Raw genomic sequence first — 21,859 nt, forward strand, 5'->3', positions numbered from 1 at the left:
AGGCACAGCAGCATGCACAGGGAGTGGGATCTGCTCATAAGGGTCTGTGAGTGCAGTTTTGGTAAAAGATTAAGTCTGTGTTGAAATGGAGTGCTACTATTCTTCTTTTTTTTTTCTTTTTTTTTTTTTTATGGCACACAACCTGTAACTTATATTTTGTCAAGAATTTCAGACACCCAGGGAGGTTAGTGTAAGTACTGCAATAAATTGGAAAGGATTAATTGAGAAAGCACACCATTTTGTGAGGTGTTAGGTCGTGATTAAATGCTCTTTACTGTGTAGTCACATTTTATTCCAACTTACATATGTTCAGAACACTGATAGAAAAGAAAGCATGTCACCTATTTACAATCACTACACATTTACATTATATTATTTACAGATAATGAACCTAGTAACATATATGAGCAGAAAATATAGCAAATATCAATATGAAACTGTACAGGGCTTAATCTCATGTCCTTTACTGTAGTTGCCTTTCACTGTAATAATAAATACAGTTCTATATTTACACATTTTACTTTAAAAATCTGTTAAATGAATTTTAACAATTTCAAGTTAAAAATATCTGATCAAAATATTTCAAACATGCTTATAAAAATAAGTCACAAAGCCTTTAGGACCTTCTGCAAGCTAGAAAAGTTCTGATAAAAGAAGCTTTTTTTAACTAGCCTTCAGAATTATAACATTATTTTGCTTCTCAAATTTCTTTACAAACTTCTTAAATATAGCAAGCTGAAAGGAACCTCACTGACATTAAGCAGAGCAGCACAGATGGACCCCAGTTAAATTAAAGCTAAGTAAACATGGTAATAGGTATTGTGCAATGGTTGACTGATCCTCTGTTTAATCCAAAGTGGTTTCAGGCATCGTTTCTGCAGCTGTGTGCAGCGCTGCTTCAAAAGCCCCAACAGATAAAGGATTAAGATAAGTACCCAGCTGACTTTATCATACATAATTTCAGAATTGGTTCATTTTTTTTCTCCCTGAAGGATGAACATGTCAGCCAAAGTCAACTGATGCCATCTGTAACTGCAAAACTAAAAATATGCCAGTGTGAATGGACAAGAAAATTAAGGCATATGCACTGTTGGCAGCAAATTCTTCATTGTGAAAATCCACCCTTGGAGTCCCAGGAAGTTTTATATACAGGAACAAATGAACAACAGAGATCATCTGTAACGGATTACCTTAATTGCTGGGCCTAGCCTGACCTTCCTAATGTTAAAAATTAGTCTCATTCACCTGGAGGCTGAGTGGCCATTAACTGAGCAGTGAATACTGGGCTATTAAATGTTACTCCTCAGGGAGCTCTTTTTAACAACTGTAAAAACAGGTAAATCTGTGCATTTTTCTGTCTCAAATGACCAGCTTACTTAAGCAAAAGCTGCCAGCTCTGAGAAAAGAATACTGGGACATCCCCTGATGGCTTGGATGAGGTCAAAGAATGAGGATGAGGTCTAGTGGCTCTGTTGTCTGAGATATTTTAACAGTAGATTTGGCAAGTACTGAGTCTCTTCTTTCTAACTAGGATGCTTCTGATGTGTAAACATAATGCCTCGATTCAGCAACGTATTAACAGATTTAAAGTCAGAGAACTCTGTTAACCTAATCAAGCCTTTTCCTAAACTAAAGCCATCAGAAGTGCCTGAATTTCAACAGCTGCTCCAGTACCTTTTTTGGCAATACATCCAATATGAATGTAGAGATTTTTTAGTGACAGTAATTTCACTAGCTAATGACCATCTCTATTAACAATTTTCACCTTTATTTCTATGCTTCATATCCCTAATGTCAATTTCCAGTTAAGCATACCAGATTCTTCTCCTCTCAGATGAGCAGTCCTCTGCCTTCAAACTTCTGTATCCCAGAAGTAGCTACTTATAAACTGTGATAAAATCACTTATTTCTTAAGTTCCTTTAAATTTATGATATTCATATCCTTTTCAATTTCACAGTGTTCTTTACAACATGTGAATGCAATAAGTGTTTGAAATATCCCAGGAGTGCTTGCATCAGTGCTAAGAACACAGATCACACAACCTCTTCACTACTACTTGATATTGCCTTGGCTAAGGATAGTGGCTACCCTTATCCAAAAGGACACTGTGACCTCTAAACCTTCAACTGACTAGTGACTAAGAACTAGCAGCTTTCTAGAATCACTGTTTCGTGAGACAGAGATCATGCCATGAGCAGGATTACAGTTTTTGTTCCTAGACAAATTGCCTTTAATTAACATTTCTGTCTGAGTGCCTTTGGTGTCCTTTAATAGTTCTCAGCATGCCAATTTTTTTATATTTATGACTTTCCATGTAATATTTTCCACCTTCAGATTAAACAAGTCATCTGCCAATTTTATCATCAGTAATTCTGGGAGCAATTCTACTGCCATGAAAGCAATTCTGGACCAAACTGTGCAGAACCTCATTAGAAAAATACCCATGTGACAATGCCTTGCCATTTACAATTACATTTTAAATGCTTGACAGGTTTTTGATTAACTTCTTTCACATCATGCTAATTTTTAGCTTTTGCTGACAATTAAAAATGTTTTGTCAATTTAGATGACTTCCAAAATACAAACCCAGTGCCAGTTAAACCATTTAATCAGCTTTATCAAACATGGAACTTCATTAAAGGGTATTCTGCAGAAACCTTTAGGACTTGAACAGGACTACTCTTCCATTTAGATACCTTGCTGAACAAAGGCCATACACAGGTGCTTAGAAAAAACAATCATCATGGCACTGAAAAACTATTATGAAAACCAAATTGCAATAAACAGGAAAAAAATAACCCAACCCCTGAAAACATTAGGGGATGCTTTGAAAAAATATTATACTTTAACATGCTATTTTTGTTCTTGACCAACTGATGCCTTTTCTGAGTAGTGCTGCTTTAAAAGAGAGCAGCTGATACAACTGCACAAACTTCAGCAGCTCTCATTTCCTCTCTTCATCCCAGCATTTTGGGAGCAGGCTCAACTATTGGATTTTCAGCCTGCCGCAAGTTTTGTCATTGTCTGTTTTCTGAGGTGTGTTGTAATAATTTAGAGGCACTCTACACTCGTATGCACACATTCACACTTACTTTTGGGATTTAAAATGTTGTAAACAGAGGTATTTCCTGCACTGTTTCTGCAACTAGCGACAGGGAACAAATGCAACTGACGAAAGATTGCAGCCTTCTGCCATTTGATAAGAGGGTGGCATTAGGGAACTGCTGGTGGGCATATCATATGATATGCTGGCACTTGTGAAGGTTACCAATGCCTGCGTTGAGTCACAAGATTGTTTTTCTATGTCTTCTGAATTCACAGAGATCAGACTGGCATGTTTTGATCTCCTCCATATCAAAGTTTGCTTTCGCAGACTTCCCAAATCCTCCTTAAAATGTGGATTGAAGAGTATATAAAGCAGTGGGTTTAGACACGCTGGCAGTGGGACAATCACTAGAAGTATTGACTTAATCACTTCTGGGCTGATAAAAGTGAGATTTAGTAAGGAAGAAAAAGATAAGAAGGCCACAGGGCAATAAAGAATGCAGTTAGTAAAAAGTAGCAAGGCTATATGTTTGACCATAGAGCAATCCCAAACGTTGTCTAGTTCTCCCTTTTCTAAACTACAGTAGAGCTTTGTATAAGCAACAGTCATTACCAGAAAGCAAAGGGAGTTCAGCAATACCAGTGCTACCATGTAGCCCATAGCACTGGACTCTCCAAAGGGGAGTGGCAAACAAAGTGGAGAAACCCCATACTCCCTTCCAGTGAGAAGGGGTACCACTGCAATGATTAGTGCCAACATAAAGCAAAAGGAAATGGCAATTTTTATGCTAGCTGTGGAGGATTTTGTTTCAAACTTTGTAGCATGCTTTACAGAGAATGCACGTTCCAGAGCAGCTAGGGTAAGGAGGAAGATGGAAGCCTCTGAAGCAAAAATGGAGAGAAGGCCAGTTATTTGGCAACCAATTCCACTTTCCCATTGTGCTCCATACTGAGCAAAGCTACCAAAAGTGGATGCATCCACACCAGCCAGTACTCCGCTGGCCAGGCCCATCAGGGCATTGACAATGGCCATTAAACCAATCAAAAGTTTTATGGAGGACATATACAATGGAGACCTGAAAACTGTAGCAGACACCAGTGCATTGCAAATAAAGGTCAAACCCACTATGGTCCACACTCCAATTCTGATCAGCCAGCTACCAAACAGATGGTCACATGGTTTGAAGGGACCTGAAATGCCAAAATAAAGAGGGTAAGGGAAGCCCATGTAAACAAAAAAACCCTTGTGCTTTCTAAGACACTAAAGTTCATGCTTCTTGCAGATTCTCAGAACAGCCAAAGAGTGAATTTTAATATAAAAAGGGAGCTGGAAATTTGCTCCTTCTCTGGAGTAATCTGAGACCTTGATAACATGCTGCTAAATGTGTGATGCATATTGCATTAATGGTGCACATGAGTCTTTGTCCTTCATCACAAGTAGCCTATGTGTTTCTTTTTGTGCCTGGCAGTGCTACTGCAATGTGAATGTCAACCCTTGTAGTTTCAAGAAATGCTGTGATATTTGTCAGTGTGTGAAAAAAGATGAAAATGTTACCTCTAACTAAATTAAAACAGGTTCCTAATGAGTCCTGGTGATGTAATGGATATGGACAGATGTACTTTGGCTACCTTATAACACGTCACTACACAGACCAAGAAAACTGTGTCTCTCTTTGCCTTTGGGAGTGCTGCTTTTTTGGGTCTCCTGTGTCTGAAGTCAGGTCATTATGAATGAGGCTTGCTGAATACTTGAAGTATTCTCAATATACTGAGGTGCATGTGCTGTGCAGTTGAAGCTGAATGCTCTGCAGTCAAACATTACGTGTCTTGGTGTGAGCCAGCTAGGCAAGCCCCTCACAGTGGCCTGTGCTCTTCCATGAAGACATAATCCCTGCAGCTGAAATGACCTCCCTATAACTAGGGCTGTTGCCATTAAGTAAGCATAAGGATCTATTGCATCAGTTTGCAAGTTTTTCTAAGACACTATTTGAAAAATCCAAGCTAAAATGTCTCTGAGGTCTGGCAATAACTTACCTTGAAGACAGCAATGTTTTAATGAACTCAGAACTTTAGGCCATTGGAGAATATGTGACAGTCAAATAACTCTATTCTTTGACTTTCTGCCTTTTCTATTCCTCTTTAAATAACTTAAAAAAACTTACTGTTAGTTGCTGTTGCAAACAAGAATCATGGCTTAAAATGAATGCAGAAGTACCAGTTGTCACTTGGGGTTTTTTTGTTCATGTTTCACAATGAAAGAATGGCTAATGGAAACATTTGCTGAATCAAACAATCAAAACTTATGACCATGGCTGGCTACATTCTATGAAGACAATAACAGTGCTGGGTGTCTTTTGTGAGGAACTGTGCACACCAATGCAGTAGTGATTGGTATTTCCTAGACATAGACTTAAACTGTGTGTTGTTCAAGTTGCTCACGTGTAAAATAACTCTGTGACATTCAGAAGAACTACTTTAGATTTGCAAAAGCTAAGCAAAGATTCTGCTGCCTTTATCGTCAGTATCTTAGTGGAAGAGTCTTTCCTCTCTCATTTTGTTGACTGGGTATCAATTCTGGCAAAAAGGGGCCCAGAGCTTGGTGACTGGGCAAAACTTGCTACACTCATAGGGGCTGAATAGTTTTGTGGAATTCAATGCAAAACTGTATATTATAGTGCAATGTATTTGCATTACATTCATCAAATTACTGCACATCATGTGGCTGTCCTAGTATCTGACTCACAATTTGTTCTGCATCTCAAATATCTGCTAACACTGTCCTTAAATTCCTATCTGTCTGGCAGTTTCATACCTGGAGAAGGTGAGCATTGCACTGAATGATGAGATTTCAAATCTTCTTCAAAGTCAAGAAAAAAGTCCTCAAAATCACGTTCATCTGTTGGGGAGAGAAAAACCCAGAATTGTTATTGCAATTGTTTCTGTTTTCAGGAAAAGAGTTTTTAGTAGAAGTTGCAAAAATGCCTGTGGTATTTAAGGCCTGGTCTTATCTCTTTCCCTGCTGAACCGTGAGCAGAAGCAGACATATGCCTACTTGGTTTTGAATAAATGTACTCAGGATTATTTTAAAAGTTGGCATCTTTGCTTCTGTGAAAATCATCAGGTACAGGTACATTCTCTATTGCATAATTTGCAGTGTGATGACTGCCTAGGCAGGAATTTAAAATATGAATTCTGCTCTTGTGCCATACTACTAAGAATTAATCAAGTGTTCTGTGTTTCTTTTGTCATCAGTAGCACATATTCTTGGCTCTATTCTTGCTGAACTCTGAGACCTGGTTTGCAAGGGCAGAGATAGCACAGAAAGCAACAGGGTGCTGTAAATGTATGTGTGCCTCTACATAACAGATCCAGTAACAGACCTACTGCTGAAGGGGAAGAAAAACACAGCAGTCTCTGTCCTGCAGAACAAATGCACTCTCTGGCAACTCTGGTTTGTGCACAGACTGGGAAACAAGAGGCTGGAGAGCAGTGCCATGGAAAGGGACCTGGGGATCCTGGTTGATGGAAAATTGAACATAAGTCAGCAGTGCCCTGGCAGCCAGGAGGGCCAACCCTGTCCTGGGGGACATCAGGCACAGCATCACCAGTGGGCAAGGGAGGGATTGTCCTGCTCTGCTCTGCACTGGGGCAGCCTCACCTCAAGTGCTGGGGACAGTTCTGGGTGCCACAATATAAGAAAGATATAAAGCTAAAGATATTAGAGAGCTTCCAAAGGAGGGCCACGAGCATGGTGAAGGGCCTTGAGGGGAAGCTGTATGAGGAGCTGGGGTCACTTGGTCTGTTCAGCCTGAAGAAGAGGAGACTGAGGAGAAACCTCGTTGTGTCTTCAACATCCTCGAAAGGGGAGGCAGAGGGGCAGGTACCAAACTCTCCCTCTCATGACCAGGGACAGGACTCAAGGAAGTGACATGAAGCTGAGCCACACTGAGGTTGGAAAGCAAAAAAAGGTTTTTCACCCAGAGGGTGATTGAGCACTGGAAGAGGCTCCAAAGGAAAGTGATCACAGCACCAACCCTGTCAGAGATCAGGAAGTGTTTGGAGAATGCTCTCAGGCACATGGAGTGATTCTTGGGGCTGTCCTGTGCATGGTCAGGAGCTGGACTGGATGATCCTTGTGGGTCCCTTCTAATTCAGCATATTCTATTATTCTATGAAAAAATATGCGAAAGTAGCCACATATTTTGGCTATTACTCATCCTGAAGTCTGTGGGTAAGCCTAGGTTGTGTTCCATTCTGAGACTGGAAAGAAACTACATCTTTGCTGGCCTGCTCTTGTATGGAGTTACATACCAGCTGAACTACCCTGTCTCTCATATAAAGGAAAGATTTAATTTACCACATTATTATGGCTATTATTTGGATGAAAAGATGAGTGCATAAGTGAGTGAGATTTTTGAATGGCAGACCTAAAATAATGAGTTTGCTAAGCACAGGAATACCTAAATAACATATTATTAAGCAAGAGACAGGGAGAGGCCACATCTATGACTGTAAAGTGTATTGGATTTATTTAAAAGCACAGGTTGCTCACAGCCTTCAGGTAGACTTAAAAGCCTAAGATGAAGGTTACCTTGAATTTGTAACAGTCCAGCATCCTTTCTATGAAAGTCATCAAGGCTGCTATTATCATCTTTGTTCCATTGGCTGGAGATTCTGTAGTGGTTCTCACAAGCTCCAAAGGCACAGCACTGATAGGCATAAGGCATTTCCATGACCCTGCAGAAGAATAAGGCAGCATACCATCATGGTGGCTAAGCACCAGAGTTACTGGATTGTACTGCTCCTCTACAGTTAACAAAGGAAATAGTTTAAATATCCATAACTGAAAGCAAAAACATCTCTGAGTAAAAATGGTCATGATAGTGCAAAATGAGAATTCACAAATAAAATTCCTCATTGGAAACGCAGATGGTTTCTAGGCTAATTTTAGAAAAAGCATACTGAAGTTTTCTTATGTGTTTTCATAGGAGACATGAAAGTGGGAGATCTCTGTCTTGCTGTTGAGTGAATGTTAGTCAGAACTGTATTTCTGCTTTTATAATTTTCAATGATTTTACTGTGTAAATCAACAGTTTCTCCAACAGTTATTTTCTCAATGGTTTCTTTAAAAAAAAAGCACATCCAAAGATCACAGCCCGCCTACCAGGAAAAACCAAAACACTTCCCAAATTGAATTTCCCCTCTTTAGGAAGAATGAGATCTTTTGGAAATCAAGCTTTATTCACCTCTCTCCACCCTCAATTCATTTCATAGTAAGATGGCAAAAAGGAGATTGTTTCTTGTGCAGAAGATCAAGAAAGCAGAGTTCTAAACCAAAAGGTGAGTGAATCAGGCACTGTGTGTGAAATGTCACTGAGAGAAAGGTTTTACTGTATTAATTATCTTTAAAAGGAGAACAGTCATTGCAGGACACAGGATACTCGTTCTTAATTCTTTTAAGATCATTTTTATTCCTAGCACTAATATATGTCAGTGAGTTCCAATCATTATGAAGGCTCCTGTTGTCAGAAAAGTGCACATTTCTGCTACACTGTGAATTTAATTCCTTTGCAGATATGCAAATTCTGGGGGAGCATGGAAGAACTACTTTCTGAGCTCTGTAGACTACTTCTATTCCATAGATATATTTTATGCTTTGGAAGCAAAGCTATTTAATTTGCACAGCTCACCAACAGCACATAGCAAAACCTAACAACTCATCTTAATTCTAAAAACCAAATATACCAAAAAGTTCAAAGATAAAGAGGTGATTAGAAGTTATTCTAAATTAACTTAAAAGGAATAAAGTAGAACTAGATTCTCCTATCAGATTACTTTCAACAGGTTAATCATGTAAATTAACATAATGAGTATAATAAGCAACCTCTAACCCCCTGGGAAATCTGCAGAGAAATCAAGCTGAATCAGGCCCAGTGCCAACAGGACTTAGACTTGTGCACTAGCCAAAAGCTTGGTACAAAGGGGAACAAATGGAATCTCAAGTTCTAAAGTGATTTTTTAAATTAGTGCATTTGGAGGCATTTAGGTTCTATAACCCGACATTTCTGTTGGAAATTAAGCACAAGAATCTGTACCCTTGTACCCAACACAAAATTTTTAGGGTACTCAATAAAAGTTCAAGATAACCAAGATCCAACTGTTAAGCAACCTCAGGCCAGCAGATCTAAATATTTAATTTCTAATGCATTCATCTGCATGCCATCCTTTAACATAAGGAGATTATCTTGATTAAACATTTTTGAACACATTTCCCACAAGCCTTTCTTAAATAAACTAGTATTAAACTCACTGATTACTAGACTAACCCACAGCTGATCATCTGGGATAAAAACAATCCCCACATAGAAATTCCCTTTCTTTTGGAACAACAAAAACAATTATCAAAAGTAACACTGACAGTTCTGCGAGGTGATCCCTGCAACTTGGGGCTTCAGACCTTTGGAAGGACATTGATATAGCTGGGGGAATGAACAGTCAGTGGAAATTTTAGGCACAAGAGACTGTCAGAAATGATTTCCATTCTCTGGTTATTCAAACAGCTCTATGACAGATTTCCAGACCTTGTGCTCCTCCCAGCCTGCTGGTCTGCCATACACTGGAAATGTAGACTTCCCACATTGTACTGGTCCACTACTTTGATGATGTAGCCAAAAATATCCGTGGCTTTTAAATGATATTTAAAGAGCCAGACTCCCATTTCTTGTCCTCTCTGTAGGTATTTCTAGCACCCATTCTTAAATCTGGACAGTTTATGTTTGTTTTTGCCCCCAGCCTGCGTTGTTAGGATATACACATAATCCCTAAATTAGCAAATGCTGCTTAATCTGTGTGCGAAGCCCAGCTGCACACAATGGCTGCCACCCAGAACACAGAGGACAAAACAAACTTTGCAAAGCAGGGAAACAAGCATGAGATCTTCTTGGTGACAGAGGAGTTGTTTTTTTTCTCACAAAAGCTACATTTAACACACAAAAAAACCAAAAGAAAAAAGAAGGAACTTTCAGGTGTACAGTGCTGGAGGCAGTCCTTTTTATGGCTGGTGCTTATTTGATGTGGGTGATTAGATTTGGACTTTGTCAAATTAAACTCCTAGAAACACTGCCTAACTTTATTTTTATATACTCCTTATCTTACTAATGATATCTGTATCCTTGATAATTTTTTTTCCTCTAGCAAGGAATGCCTCTTTTTTCTGTTTTTAGATTAAGCATCAGAGAACACAAGGTCATTTTCTCCCTCACAAAGGTGTGGAGTTAATGGTGAACAGGAAGGCACAGTTATGATGAATGGAGCAAAGCACTGAGTTCTTTTCAGCACTGAATCAAAGCATCAGATAAAGAAGGAAGGAGTGGCTGGCAGCCTGACTTTGCCTCCTCAAGGCTTGCTGCAATAGGCTGGGCTCAGCTCTGCAGAGTGTACTAGTGCTACTGCTGATGATGGGGAAGGGGATGCTCAGCTCTTTGATGTGTCTGTTTTGATGAATTTAGATGAGCAGGAAGTTTTAATACAGGAATTTGTCTTTAATGTAACCACTGGCTAGTTACAACAATTGCAAATGGTGAAATTCCATTTTGGTTTAGATCTCTGTTTAAGTTTGGTGCTTTGTGCATTTTCTGTGCAGTGATCCTGGGTGAAATCTTGACGTCATTTTGATTTATGGTAAAAGTCATGCAGATAGTAGGTCAGGATTTTACCCTATTCTCTCCTGACTGGATATAATTTGTTCTTATGGATGCTATTTAACTCTACATATCATACTTTAAATACATTTTTAAAAACAATTAAGTTAGTTTGACACATCCTTGTTAACAATTTGCCCAGATGAAATACACTGTACTTTCATTTGAGTAATGTACACAATTTTGCTGAAGGGAAATTCATATAGAGTATAATTTCGAGAAAAGAATTTTTAAAAAATCTTAGTTTGATATAATTCAGTTGAATAATGGATTAGTCTAGCACTACTGCAGCACCTCTTATGCCTCTAGGTCAAGGTATATGCATCATTATATATTTGCCAGGTTGGAGTAATCATTTTTCTTGTACATTCTTTTAAAGAAATTTCAATTATTTTAGAATTGTCACCTGCCTCAGAATTTGGGCAAAGCCAACGAGAGAAGAAAAAAAATAAGGCATAAGCTCAGTCTCAACCAATCATGACTTTTAAGGTACTTGCTCCTTGGCCTCTGAGACCTGTCTCAGAATCTGTAATGTATAAGATGTTTAAGGCCTCTAGTACTTTGAATGTTGATCTTATAGTTTCATGCACTTGATGAAGTCACTGCCTAATTTCCCCTGTGACAAACTACCATTTTTGGGTTTATTAAGACCTTGAAGGCATTGTTCCCTAACCTTGGAACCATTTTTTGCAGCTCTTATCTCAGATTGTGTTAACATGCCATCACAGAAATGTTGTAGGGTGGATCCCTCCAGTGCTGCACACAGAGCCCTAACCAGCTCCACACTTCCATTCACCATTCCCTTACTGAGAACTCCAAACACTCCAGTCCCTTTCGCTGTCTGCCTGCTCGGACCTTTGGGCCTTTTCCAGTGCAAAAGGCAAATCTAGTGAATACGTAAGGATGGGCTCTCCATCTTTAGAGAGACTCAAAAGCTCTCTGGGTGTGGTCATGGGCAACAGGCTCCAGGTGCCCTACCTGAGCAGATGGTTAGAAAAGACAGCCTCAAAAGTCCCTTGTAGCCTTAACCACTCTGATTTTCTTACTATGTGCACACTGTTTAGTTGTTTCATATTTTCTAATACCAAACTTTTTACAGTAAAACATAAAGTATATGCTGCACTTGGCATCTTCTAATTAAAATTTAAAAATGAAAGGAGAGTTAGGGGAAACTCCAAAATAGCCTGAAGTCAGGGACAAAACCCTCTTTGTTTATTTAGTTGGTTATAGCATTGTGCTAATAATGCCAAGGTCATAGGTTCAAGTTCCATACAGGCCATGGTCATCCAGGACTGTAAGAGCTGCAAATGATCTTTAGAGGACACTTCCTTCCTGTATCACAGAGGACCCACAGAAATTATTAGTATTAAAGTGTGTTAGAAATACTGGGAAAATATTTTCTGAATCTTAATCAAAAGATTACAGAAAAATCATATCCAAACAGAAGAGGTGAAATCTTTTGGTCTTTCAGCAGTATTTTCTTCCCTCGTATTTGCTGTGCTCTCATTATGTGTAATGGCAGCTCTGTGAGCACAGTCCCGCAGAAGAAGGACATATCACTGAGCTGCCAGCGATATTGTTTTAACAGCTTTTGAAACATATCACCAGGAAGCAGATGTGGCTCGTACTAAGCAAGTACTGGGGTTAATATTTCAAAACCTTCATGGTTTCTTCAGTTGAAAGTGAGCATAATAAAAGAAGTCTATCATTTTTATCATATTTGCTTTAGTTTTAATGGCACAGATCAAAGACTGACAATATGAAGTAACATGCGTTACACACTGACACACCTTCCATTGCACATGAACACAAATGTGGCTTATTAGTTTTAATGATATACTCACTTGAGTTCTGGAAAATTTTCAGATGTTATCAAACTTTGTAGGGCATGATTTCCTGTTAATTTTAAATGAGTTAAACCATGTAGCCCCGTCACAGGAAAAGAGGACAAAAGGTTGGATGACACATCCCTGCGTAACAGCAAATAAAAATCAGCTTATGGTTTTCATTTTTTTTTCAGCACTAGAAGTGTCACATTGAAAAAATAAGTAAAAGTTTTCTAACTCAATAAAAAATGACTGTACTAAACAGAGGCCCCAGTGAATGCAGCAAAGCTGCAGCTCAGGAGTACTCACCTTTATGTCTAGCAGAAAGCTAACAGCAACATCTAGTAGTTAGTTGGGTCTCTGTTCCCAAATTATGACTCAAAGCATTCATAGTGACAGTTTTGAGACTAGCAAATGAATTTAAAACCTTTTCCCTAGACTGTTTGAATTCAAAGAAGCTGAACAGACTCCCACAGTTTAAAAGATTCAGTGGGATGCTGCAGGGCATGGCTGCCCTGAGAGCTGCCCAAGGAGCAGGTCAGGTGTGAGGGGAAGATGTGCATTTCAGGAAGGGACAGGTCTGGGCTGGAGCAGAGGGAGATGACATTTCCAAGCTGAAGTTTCTCTGAGTGGCTGAGAACAGTGCAGATGAGCCAGATAGGTAACTTGGGGAAGGTAAAACAAGTGAATGAAAAAGTGGTAAGTGATCAAGGAGATACAGTAGTGAAAGAGGGGGAGTCCAGAGGTACTGTTTTCTATTTTGCTCTCTCTCTCCCATTTATTCAGTGAGTCTTTTCAGTCCTCCTCACAATTAGCTACTCTGCAATGCTTCAGATGGTCAACAGTCGAGGAGGAACAAGCAAAGTCAGATGTAGTTGAAATTATTTTATGTATAGGAAAGTCTGGACTATAGACTGAAATCTAAGGCCTAGGCACAAAATAAGGTATGTTGATGGACTGGGCTTCTACCTCTCTGGCTTAGTGTGTGTTTTCTTGTACACAGCACCATGAAAGACCAAAGGTGAAATTCAGGTCCTACTGCAATGCTACAAGTGACCACTGACTTGAGGAGGACCAAGGTTAGAGACTCCCATTTCAGGAAACACTGGTCCACTGTGTTACTGCTGTGTTCAAGGGCTTTCTTCTTTAATCCCCTCTGACAGTTGTATGTTATTGTCCAAAGCTACAATTTACTGCTCACCTCACAAGTAGGTAAGTTCTGAGAAGGGCCCCAAAAAAGATATTATAGACAAAATTGTCTGTGTGGGCATTTGTCAGTGCACCATTCAGAGGGCTTTGCACATCAACAGAAGTGAATACCTCTCCAAATGTAGGTTTAGCAGCTACCAGATTATCTGTGAGCAAATGCCCAGCATCATATTTTTATGACAACCATGCAGCAATATGACTCCAGAGGAATTTTCTATCATCTTCCCCATACAGCCAATGCCTCAGCAATTCATGTCAAAAAAGCATTACAGTGACAGCTGGAAGTAGGAAAAAAAATATTAATAAGCACTGAGAAGTGCTTGTGAACAAGGCCTGCAAAACTGGCTGTGGATGTTTTGACCACTAACTGCTCTGGCTGAACTCACTAAAGAGGAAAAACTATTTCATCAAATGAGGAAGAATTAAATAGAGATGAATTCTGGAAAAATTTTCTTATTTAATTTTTAATCCAATTCCTGAGGCCTGAAGCACAACTAACAGGAAATCTTTACCATTGCTACGACAGATTAACTGCTAATAAATTGAATGAAAAGAGGCAGATGCACTGATAGTCTTCATGAACCCCACATGATTACACAGTGTTGTGTGCAACTTTGCCGTTACACCTACGTGAATTGGGGAAGTACAAGAAAGCAGGCATTTAGATATGGATTCAACAGACCAGATGATTAGAACAGAGAAACCCTCAGTTTCTGCTGGGGCACCAGGTTATTAAATTTTTCCATGTTCTTGCAAGAAAAATGCAAAAATTGAATGTATAAGATATTCAAATACTTACAGTTTGATCAGAGATGGTAAAGAGGAGAAGGCATTGGGGTGAATAGTTTTAATTTTGTTCCAAGCTAAATCCCTACAAGAAAAGTGAGTCAAAAATTATATACCCATGAGTGAATAGGGAAGTTTTCAAACACTTGATTAGGAGGCCTAAATATAAAAAATGTATCAATTACATGCCAATATTTTCAATAAGCTCCTGCATATCTCATAGTGCAAATTATTTTTAAATTTTTTATTAGTCAGTTGTGCTGTTATTAAACTGGCAGCTTAAATGTCTCAATGCCTGCCACAGCCTCCTAATGCAGCAGAAAGAAGGGTGGGTTGTGTGGACTAAGTCTTCTAAAACGTTCTCATGTGACTAAGAGCAGCAAGCCATGGACAATAGGCTTAACCTCCTAATCTCAACTTTCACTGCCCCTGAAAAGTCAAAGAGACTGAAAGCAACTCTTAAAAAAATGTACGGCTTCAATTCTGCAAAAAATTCCAACCGTGAGTAATTTTTTGACAAAATCGCTCCTCTAGCACATGAGTGTGTGTGAAAACTGGAAACCTGCACATGACTGGACTCCACATCTGAAGATGCTGTTCTCTCTAAAAAGACTTCCCACTCCCTAGAGCTGATTATAATGTGAACCTGCCAACAGATACCAGCTCTGGCCCAGTTAGTCTCTCTATTTCCATCAGAAACACTTAGAAATGACAGTTTTTATGACTATAAGCTTAAATATTTTAATTCATTGCTGCAGGTGCTAAACCTCACAATGTTTGCTCTCCTTTCACAGTTATGAACTCAGGGTGAAAGACCATAGTGAGGGAAAACTGAAACAAGGCTCTTTTGGGGTACATCATGGGCAGACAGTACGCAGCCCATATTTTTGAGAACCTGTGTGATGTCTGTTAGGGGGTACTCACAGAGAGCGGAGAGCAGCCAGCTGCCAAAACGTGTCTGCTTTGATTTCAGCGATTTCGTTGTGATGCAAGTCACTGAAATAGCAATAAGGAGCTCCTCAGTTTCAAAGACACTTGGAAGGCACTTTGGGGTGTTTTAGACTGTGCTTATGATCCACTTCAATAAAGTGTATCTGGGGTATGTCAAATCAGCCAGCAATAACCAAGTTAATTATACTCAAACACACAGAGATGCTTCTTTTTAAGTTTTTCAGGGTGGTTTAACACTTACATTTTTTGGAGTTTTTTACACGCAGTAAAACAGGGTAAATCTTCCAGTAGGTTATAAGACAGATCCCTGAATTATACAAGAAACAAATGGATTAGCATCAAAAGAATGTTAAAAGAAAAAATAGCTTTCATTGTATACCTTCATGCTCAATTAAAAATAATTTCTTTTTATCCACAGTCACGGAAGTGTACAAAGTCACTTATTTCTCATCTGTCACATTTTGATTTCTAAATGAAGAGGAGAGAGGAGGGGAAAAGGCAAGATTTATTAACTCCATATCCACATTTGCAAATTCCTTGCATTGTCTGAAGATTTCTTGCCTGAAGTGTAGACTTCTGCTGAGTATTTTACAGCAATATCACAGATTTCATATTTATCATGATTAAATTCTGATAAATATTTTAACAATTTAAAATAATCTACTAAGCATATATACTCATATCTTTTTGGAGAAGATCCTGTATTTTTCTGATGAGAGTCACAATCAGCTTCCCATTCTACACTTTTAATTAAGCAGTATTGCCTCTGATCCTTAGACTGCTACATCTTACAAATGAGGGAAATAGTCAAAAAATACTGGAACTAACTTTGAAATCAATCACTACATGGGGGAAAAAAAAACCCTTAAAAATACTTGAGCCAAAACTCAACAAATTACAGAATAACTGAAACATCTGGACTGATTTACAGTATAATATAACTAATCAAAACCAAGCCCAGGCAATTTGCAGAAACTGAAGGGGGAAAAAAAAGCAACCAGACACCAGCCCCCACCACCCAAGAGTCACATCCAATATATATATATATATATATATATATATGTGTGTGTGTGTGTGTGTGTGTGTGTGTGTGTTGTTCAGGGGAAAAAAAATGGGAAATTTGCATGTGAAAAGAATAGAGAAAAAAAGCTTATGTCTAGAATTAGAAAAAATGTCCTTTTTCACAGTTATCCAGTATTATCACATGAAAGAGATTCACTTTTCACTTTGTGAAATTCTTCTCAAATTCCCTAAAACTGGTTCCACATCTCCACCTATTTAATCCCTTGGTAAAACTGTATTTCCACTGTTATTTTTCCAACAGGGGCATTTGGACTATTTTATATTTGATTAGTGGAAGTAGTGCAAGTAATGACTGTGTGTGTCTTTAAGGTGTTCTACTCTGATTTTACTTTGTAGAAAGGCAAATATCAGTATGTTTGGGGTGCAGGGCTTTTTCTTTGGTTGGTTGGTTTTTGTTTGTTTTGGTTTGGTTTTATGTGTGTACAAAAAAAAAAAAAAAAGGCACATTGTGGCCCAAATCAGAAATTGCAGAGGAGGGTTCAAGTGAGCTAGGAGTGAGCTAGAGGCTTTTAGGCCAAGGTAAAGAATGTTTTGTGTGTCTGGCAGACACTGGCTATTTTGTCATCCACAGGTTTATCACTTAGGTCTTCTTAAAAATATGTTACCAGCTTGAATTTTGTACATACTGACACCGCCTCCTCACACATGGAAAAAAACCCTGAACTTGACACCCTTCTCCCCTCAGTTTCTGTCAGAACTCCAGGAAATATTTTACATGCTTATTTTTAAGGTCTTTTTTCCCCACTTTCTTAATACATGAGGCTCTTGGCAGCAGCAGAGGACAAGTGGCTTTGTTTCCTATGCCCAGCTGGGCAGAGGGAGCCTTTTCAGGGCTGCTGGGACCGTGCTCTCACAGACACCTTTCCTGCAGGTGAGCACACATACAGGGAGCCTCGTGCACACTCATCTCAGGAGCATGCACCAACTGCCTTCCAAAGCAGCTTTTGCACTTGGATGTGAGTTGAGTGTATTTGTTTGTGAGTGTGTCTGAGCCAGAGAGCCCCTGCAAGGCTGCAGTGTCCACCTTGGGAGGTGGGCTCAGTGCACCAATATCCTCCATGGCACAGCCAGAACTGATGTGTAAAGGAAAAAGGGCACTCAGCAGGCTCATTCCAATCTGGCTGCAATGGGGAAAGAGCAGCTCTTGAGTGCTTCAAATTGCTGATAAATCAGTTCCCTCCTCTTTTAAGTACCAGCTTGAATTATATATGGTAATACTCAAAAATAAAAAATGTGAATTTCCAAGGGACAGTCCTACTCTGCTATGAACTCTGTAAGTTATTAATTCCTGTATTATTTGTTTGCACTCTGTTTTGAGATAATTTATTGTTTTTGAATGTTACAGGACATATTTAAACTTAATTCTGTAAGCAGATTTTTTTTCTGGCAGCAGACTGACTTTTATCATTCTGGAAATGATTATATTGAGTCCATTAACTAAAACTTAATTTTTTCTGGAAATGTTCTTGACATTCACTCTGGTATTCAAATAATGCATTATAATTAGTGCTATTTCAATGCTGGCCAGAGAATTAATACCAAATAGATTCCTAGTGATGTAATACATAGAGGAAAGTGCTTTTGGCTCATTCTTAAAGAAGTGGACACAATGATTACTTTCATTAGTGATTAAGCAAACTCCAAGGAAATTTCCAAGCTAAAATAATATTGTGTATTTAGTATATAAAATATGCCCAGCTATGTCAAAGCATAGTCTATTAAAACTTCAGTCAGCTACTTATGTCTGGTTGGGAAAGAAACTAAAAGAGGAATATAGCAAGTACTCAAAATTGCTGTCCTTACTTAAATTTTCTATTCACTTCAATGAATTATTTGCCTTAGTGAGAGAAAAATCCCAAACTACTGTAGGAGAGACAGAATGAATGAAAATAACGTAGGTCTGTATTTTTTTAAACAAACTCAAGAATCTTTTTATCTTTTCCTAAAAATATGCTACATAATTATCTTTCTTAGCAATGTATGAGAAATCCTGATTGGTAAGTGGGTTGTAAATGTTTTAAATAACACAGGGGCCAACTCGCTGAGCTGAATTCCTAAGAAGTAATGTGATACACAGAAATAGCAGTAATTGGGTAATTTTGAAATCATACTAGTTTCATTTGTCTATTAATCTCTTGCATTAATGTCATGTTAACAATCTTACTGAAACGTACAGCACTTGGAGATTAGGTAACTGGTCACAAGCTGATTTGGGGAGAGAGGTGATCTGTGCTCCTGTGAGTGTCCTGTTGAAAGAATTTATGAAAAATAATTACTTTTTGAAGACTGAAAACCAAATTTTTTTTAGCACATGCTTTGCACTAATTGAGTATAGAAGAAAATAAAACAAAGCAGAAATACTTCTCTAGCACTTACAAACTCTCCAGACTTGTAGTCCCTGTCAGATCAGGAAACTCTGTTAACTGTGAAGCACCATTTAAAGTCCTACAATTAAAAAACCCAATTTCAATAAAATTATGGTGATGGAAGTGTGGGACAACTCTAGTATTGCAATATAAAAAGAAAACTAGAATAGGAAGTAAACACATACAGAGTTCTTAGTTCTGGTAAGTGTTGAAAAGCAGATTTTCCAACGAGCTGGATAGGGTTATCATAAAAATGTCTGAAAAAAAAGGATAAAAATACATTTAATGAAAAATATTTTAAAATAATCTAAATCTATTATTATACCATAATCAAATGCATAAACTCTCTATGATGAATCACCGACTGTGCCCTTCTGGTTACAGCAGAGGTGACCTTCTGGGGTTTTCTCACCCTCTAATCTGTATTCACCAGCCACATGTCACATTTTGAACATTCAATTAGTTCCTGTTTTTCTGTTTTAATGCCAGAAGCTGGTCAACAAAATATTCTTTCTCCCTCCCAGGTTTGTGAAGACAAGATTTCACATATGAAGAATTTTGTTATGACCTGAGACAAATGTAAGGATAGCACATGAAGAAGTCAGAACTTCCCTTATTCAGAAGAGGTTCCCTTGCCCTCTTGAAGTCAGGCTGCTTTTACTCATGGAATATTACTCAAGATGAATCATTATTTTTCTTACACTTATTTTGCAACTTCTTAATTTGAAGTTGTCCATTAAGTTCATTTTCATGTAAGACGCTGGGAATTCAGAATGGAGTCCATCAAGAGTAATTTTTACCAGCTTTTATGTTGCCAGTAATGTTAAGAGATTTAGAAGTAACCATTCAAATAAAAGGTCAAAGGCCAGAGACCACTACTTGCTTCCCTTAATCAGGGCTTGGAAAGTGCCATTCTTTCCACAAAGCTGGAAAGATATGAGCTTGTTTGCTTGTATGGTAATGTGCTACAAAGTGTAGTCACAAAAAAAGCTATTTGACAATTAGCCACAAATATGATACTTAGTTCCACATTCTCCAATACAAAGAGTCATTGAAAAGATTCTTATAACTTACATTGTAATAAGTGAAGGATTACCCACAAATGCACGCTCAGGTATTGACTTGATGTTATTGCTATGAAATCCCCTACAAAGAAAAAAACATTTTTATGATAAGGGAAAAAAAGTGAAGACTCAGTCTGTAATCACAATGCACAATGATAGTTTTCTGTTTGTAGAAAGAAAAATGTCTGTATGTAAAGGTATATCCTTGTTTTCTGGAATAAGACAGAATTGAAAAAAACAAAAGCAAAGGAAAAAAAAAGAGAAGAGAAGAGAAGAGAAGAGAAGAGAAGAGAAGAGAAGAGAAGAGAAGAGAAGAGAAGAGAAGAGAAGAGAAGAGGAGAGAAGAGAGCAAAATTGCTGAAATTCTGGACTTCTCTAAATGAACAAAACCATTCAGGTGAAGTAAACTTCAAAATGGCATTTTAAAATTCAGGGTATATGCATGTATATTGATATAATGTAAATATACACAAGTATATGAACTAAGAACATCAATAGTTAGATATTAATAATTAAATAGCTAACATTATATTTCCCCCTGTGCTTGTTAAACTACAACTATTTTTTTGCTGCATGGCACAAGTCTATCAAGGAAATTATTTTATGCACTATATTGTAACATTGATCCTCCCACAACCACCTTTTTGTTGAGATATTTTAAATGTGGACACAAACAAAATGTAATTCTGTCTGCTGGATAGAGAGCCAAATTTTTGTCTCATCATTAATTACTGGATTTCATTCATATGAGTAATTCTCCATTGTGAAAAACAAAAGGAACAACTAAGATTTCAAAAGAACAATGATGATTTGTGTGGGAAACTCCCATTAGTTCAGTCGGGTATGAAGAAGGCTTCCCAGCTTAAATTTATGCATTACTAAGCCTCCAATTGTTCACTGAGGCAAGCACACTTGGCCATTACTTGAACAGGCCCCACATTATTGGTTTTAGTTGTTTAGGCATTGTGCTACTGGTGATGAGCTGCAGAGCAAGGCTTTACATCCCTGCTTGCTTTGCATGCAGGCTCTAAGCAGAAGAGCATCTCATCTAGAACCAGTAAACAGACTGGTTTTGAATGGGATCCCTTGCATGGCAGAAAAACTCCAAGGAAATGGCATGACTACCTCCCAGAGCATTGTCTGCCTCTAGCTGTGCACAAAAAGGTCACAGTTTGTGATTTCAGCCCAAACTCTGAGAGAGACACGAGGTCCCACCCAGAAACAGCCTTACGAAGGTGGCCCTGCAATGAGCTGAGCCTCGCTGGGGCTGCGCTCCCACCAGGGTCTGTGGAACACATCCCCTCCTTACAGGATCAGCTCCCAGGGCCACAAAGCACAGAACCACACGGTCTCATCTCTGTGCTGCATTTGGGATGGCAGGTTGCAATTTCAGATCCCAAATGTTTCTTGAGCATAGTTGATACTCAGAGGTGAAATCCTGTGGGGGCCAGTACGTAACCTCAGGCACATCAGGCAGTTTGCTGGTGCATTTGGTGCAAACTGAGCCAGCCATTTTTGGCTACTGACTCCAGAGGTCACCAAAAAGGTAATCCTTTGAGGTCATTGGATTTCATACCAATTATTTTATGGCATAAACAGCAGCTGAGAACATTTGGGCTGGGAAACTCATCGCCCTGCTGCCTCTTGCAGAGCTGCATTCTGGCAACACTGGAGGTGCTGAGCAGGAGTCCACAGTACCTGGGGGTAGCTGCTCTGGAAAAAATCTCAGGCGGCTACTTAAAATTGGCTTTTAGATCAGTTTGTGATGTAGCAGGGGTACAACCATGTCCAGCTAGTATGTGATTACTTATTTTTGTTAAAAATCTAT

General features: G+C 38.6%; 1 protein-coding gene across 1 annotated transcript in view; it reads right to left on the minus strand.

Annotated features, from left to right (window-relative positions):
- Positions 1-270: 270 nt before the first annotated feature.
- LGR5 (leucine rich repeat containing G protein-coupled receptor 5) overlaps positions 271-21,859 on the minus strand; it is a 92,028-nt gene continuing 70,439 nt past the window's right edge. Inside the window, exons 8-18 of the mRNA XM_059846918.1 lie at positions 20,042-20,113; positions 19,153-19,224; positions 18,978-19,046; positions 18,776-18,847; positions 15,760-15,825; positions 15,492-15,563; positions 14,581-14,652; positions 12,591-12,716; positions 7,638-7,783; positions 5,859-5,942; positions 271-4,237 (exon numbers count right to left, since the gene is read on the minus strand). Of these exons, the coding sequence (XP_059702901.1) occupies positions 3,147-4,237; positions 5,859-5,942; positions 7,638-7,783; positions 12,591-12,716; positions 14,581-14,652; positions 15,492-15,563; positions 15,760-15,825; positions 18,776-18,847; positions 18,978-19,046; positions 19,153-19,224; positions 20,042-20,113 (1,942 nt within the window). The 3' untranslated portion in view covers positions 271-3,146. The remainder of the gene's footprint in view (positions 4,238-5,858; positions 5,943-7,637; positions 7,784-12,590; positions 12,717-14,580; positions 14,653-15,491; positions 15,564-15,759; positions 15,826-18,775; positions 18,848-18,977; positions 19,047-19,152; positions 19,225-20,041; positions 20,114-21,859) is intronic.

This window comes from Haemorhous mexicanus, chromosome 5 (assembly GCF_027477595.1).
Source record: "Haemorhous mexicanus isolate bHaeMex1 chromosome 5, bHaeMex1.pri, whole genome shotgun sequence".
NCBI classification, from domain to species: Eukaryota; Metazoa; Chordata; class Aves; order Passeriformes; family Fringillidae; genus Haemorhous; species Haemorhous mexicanus.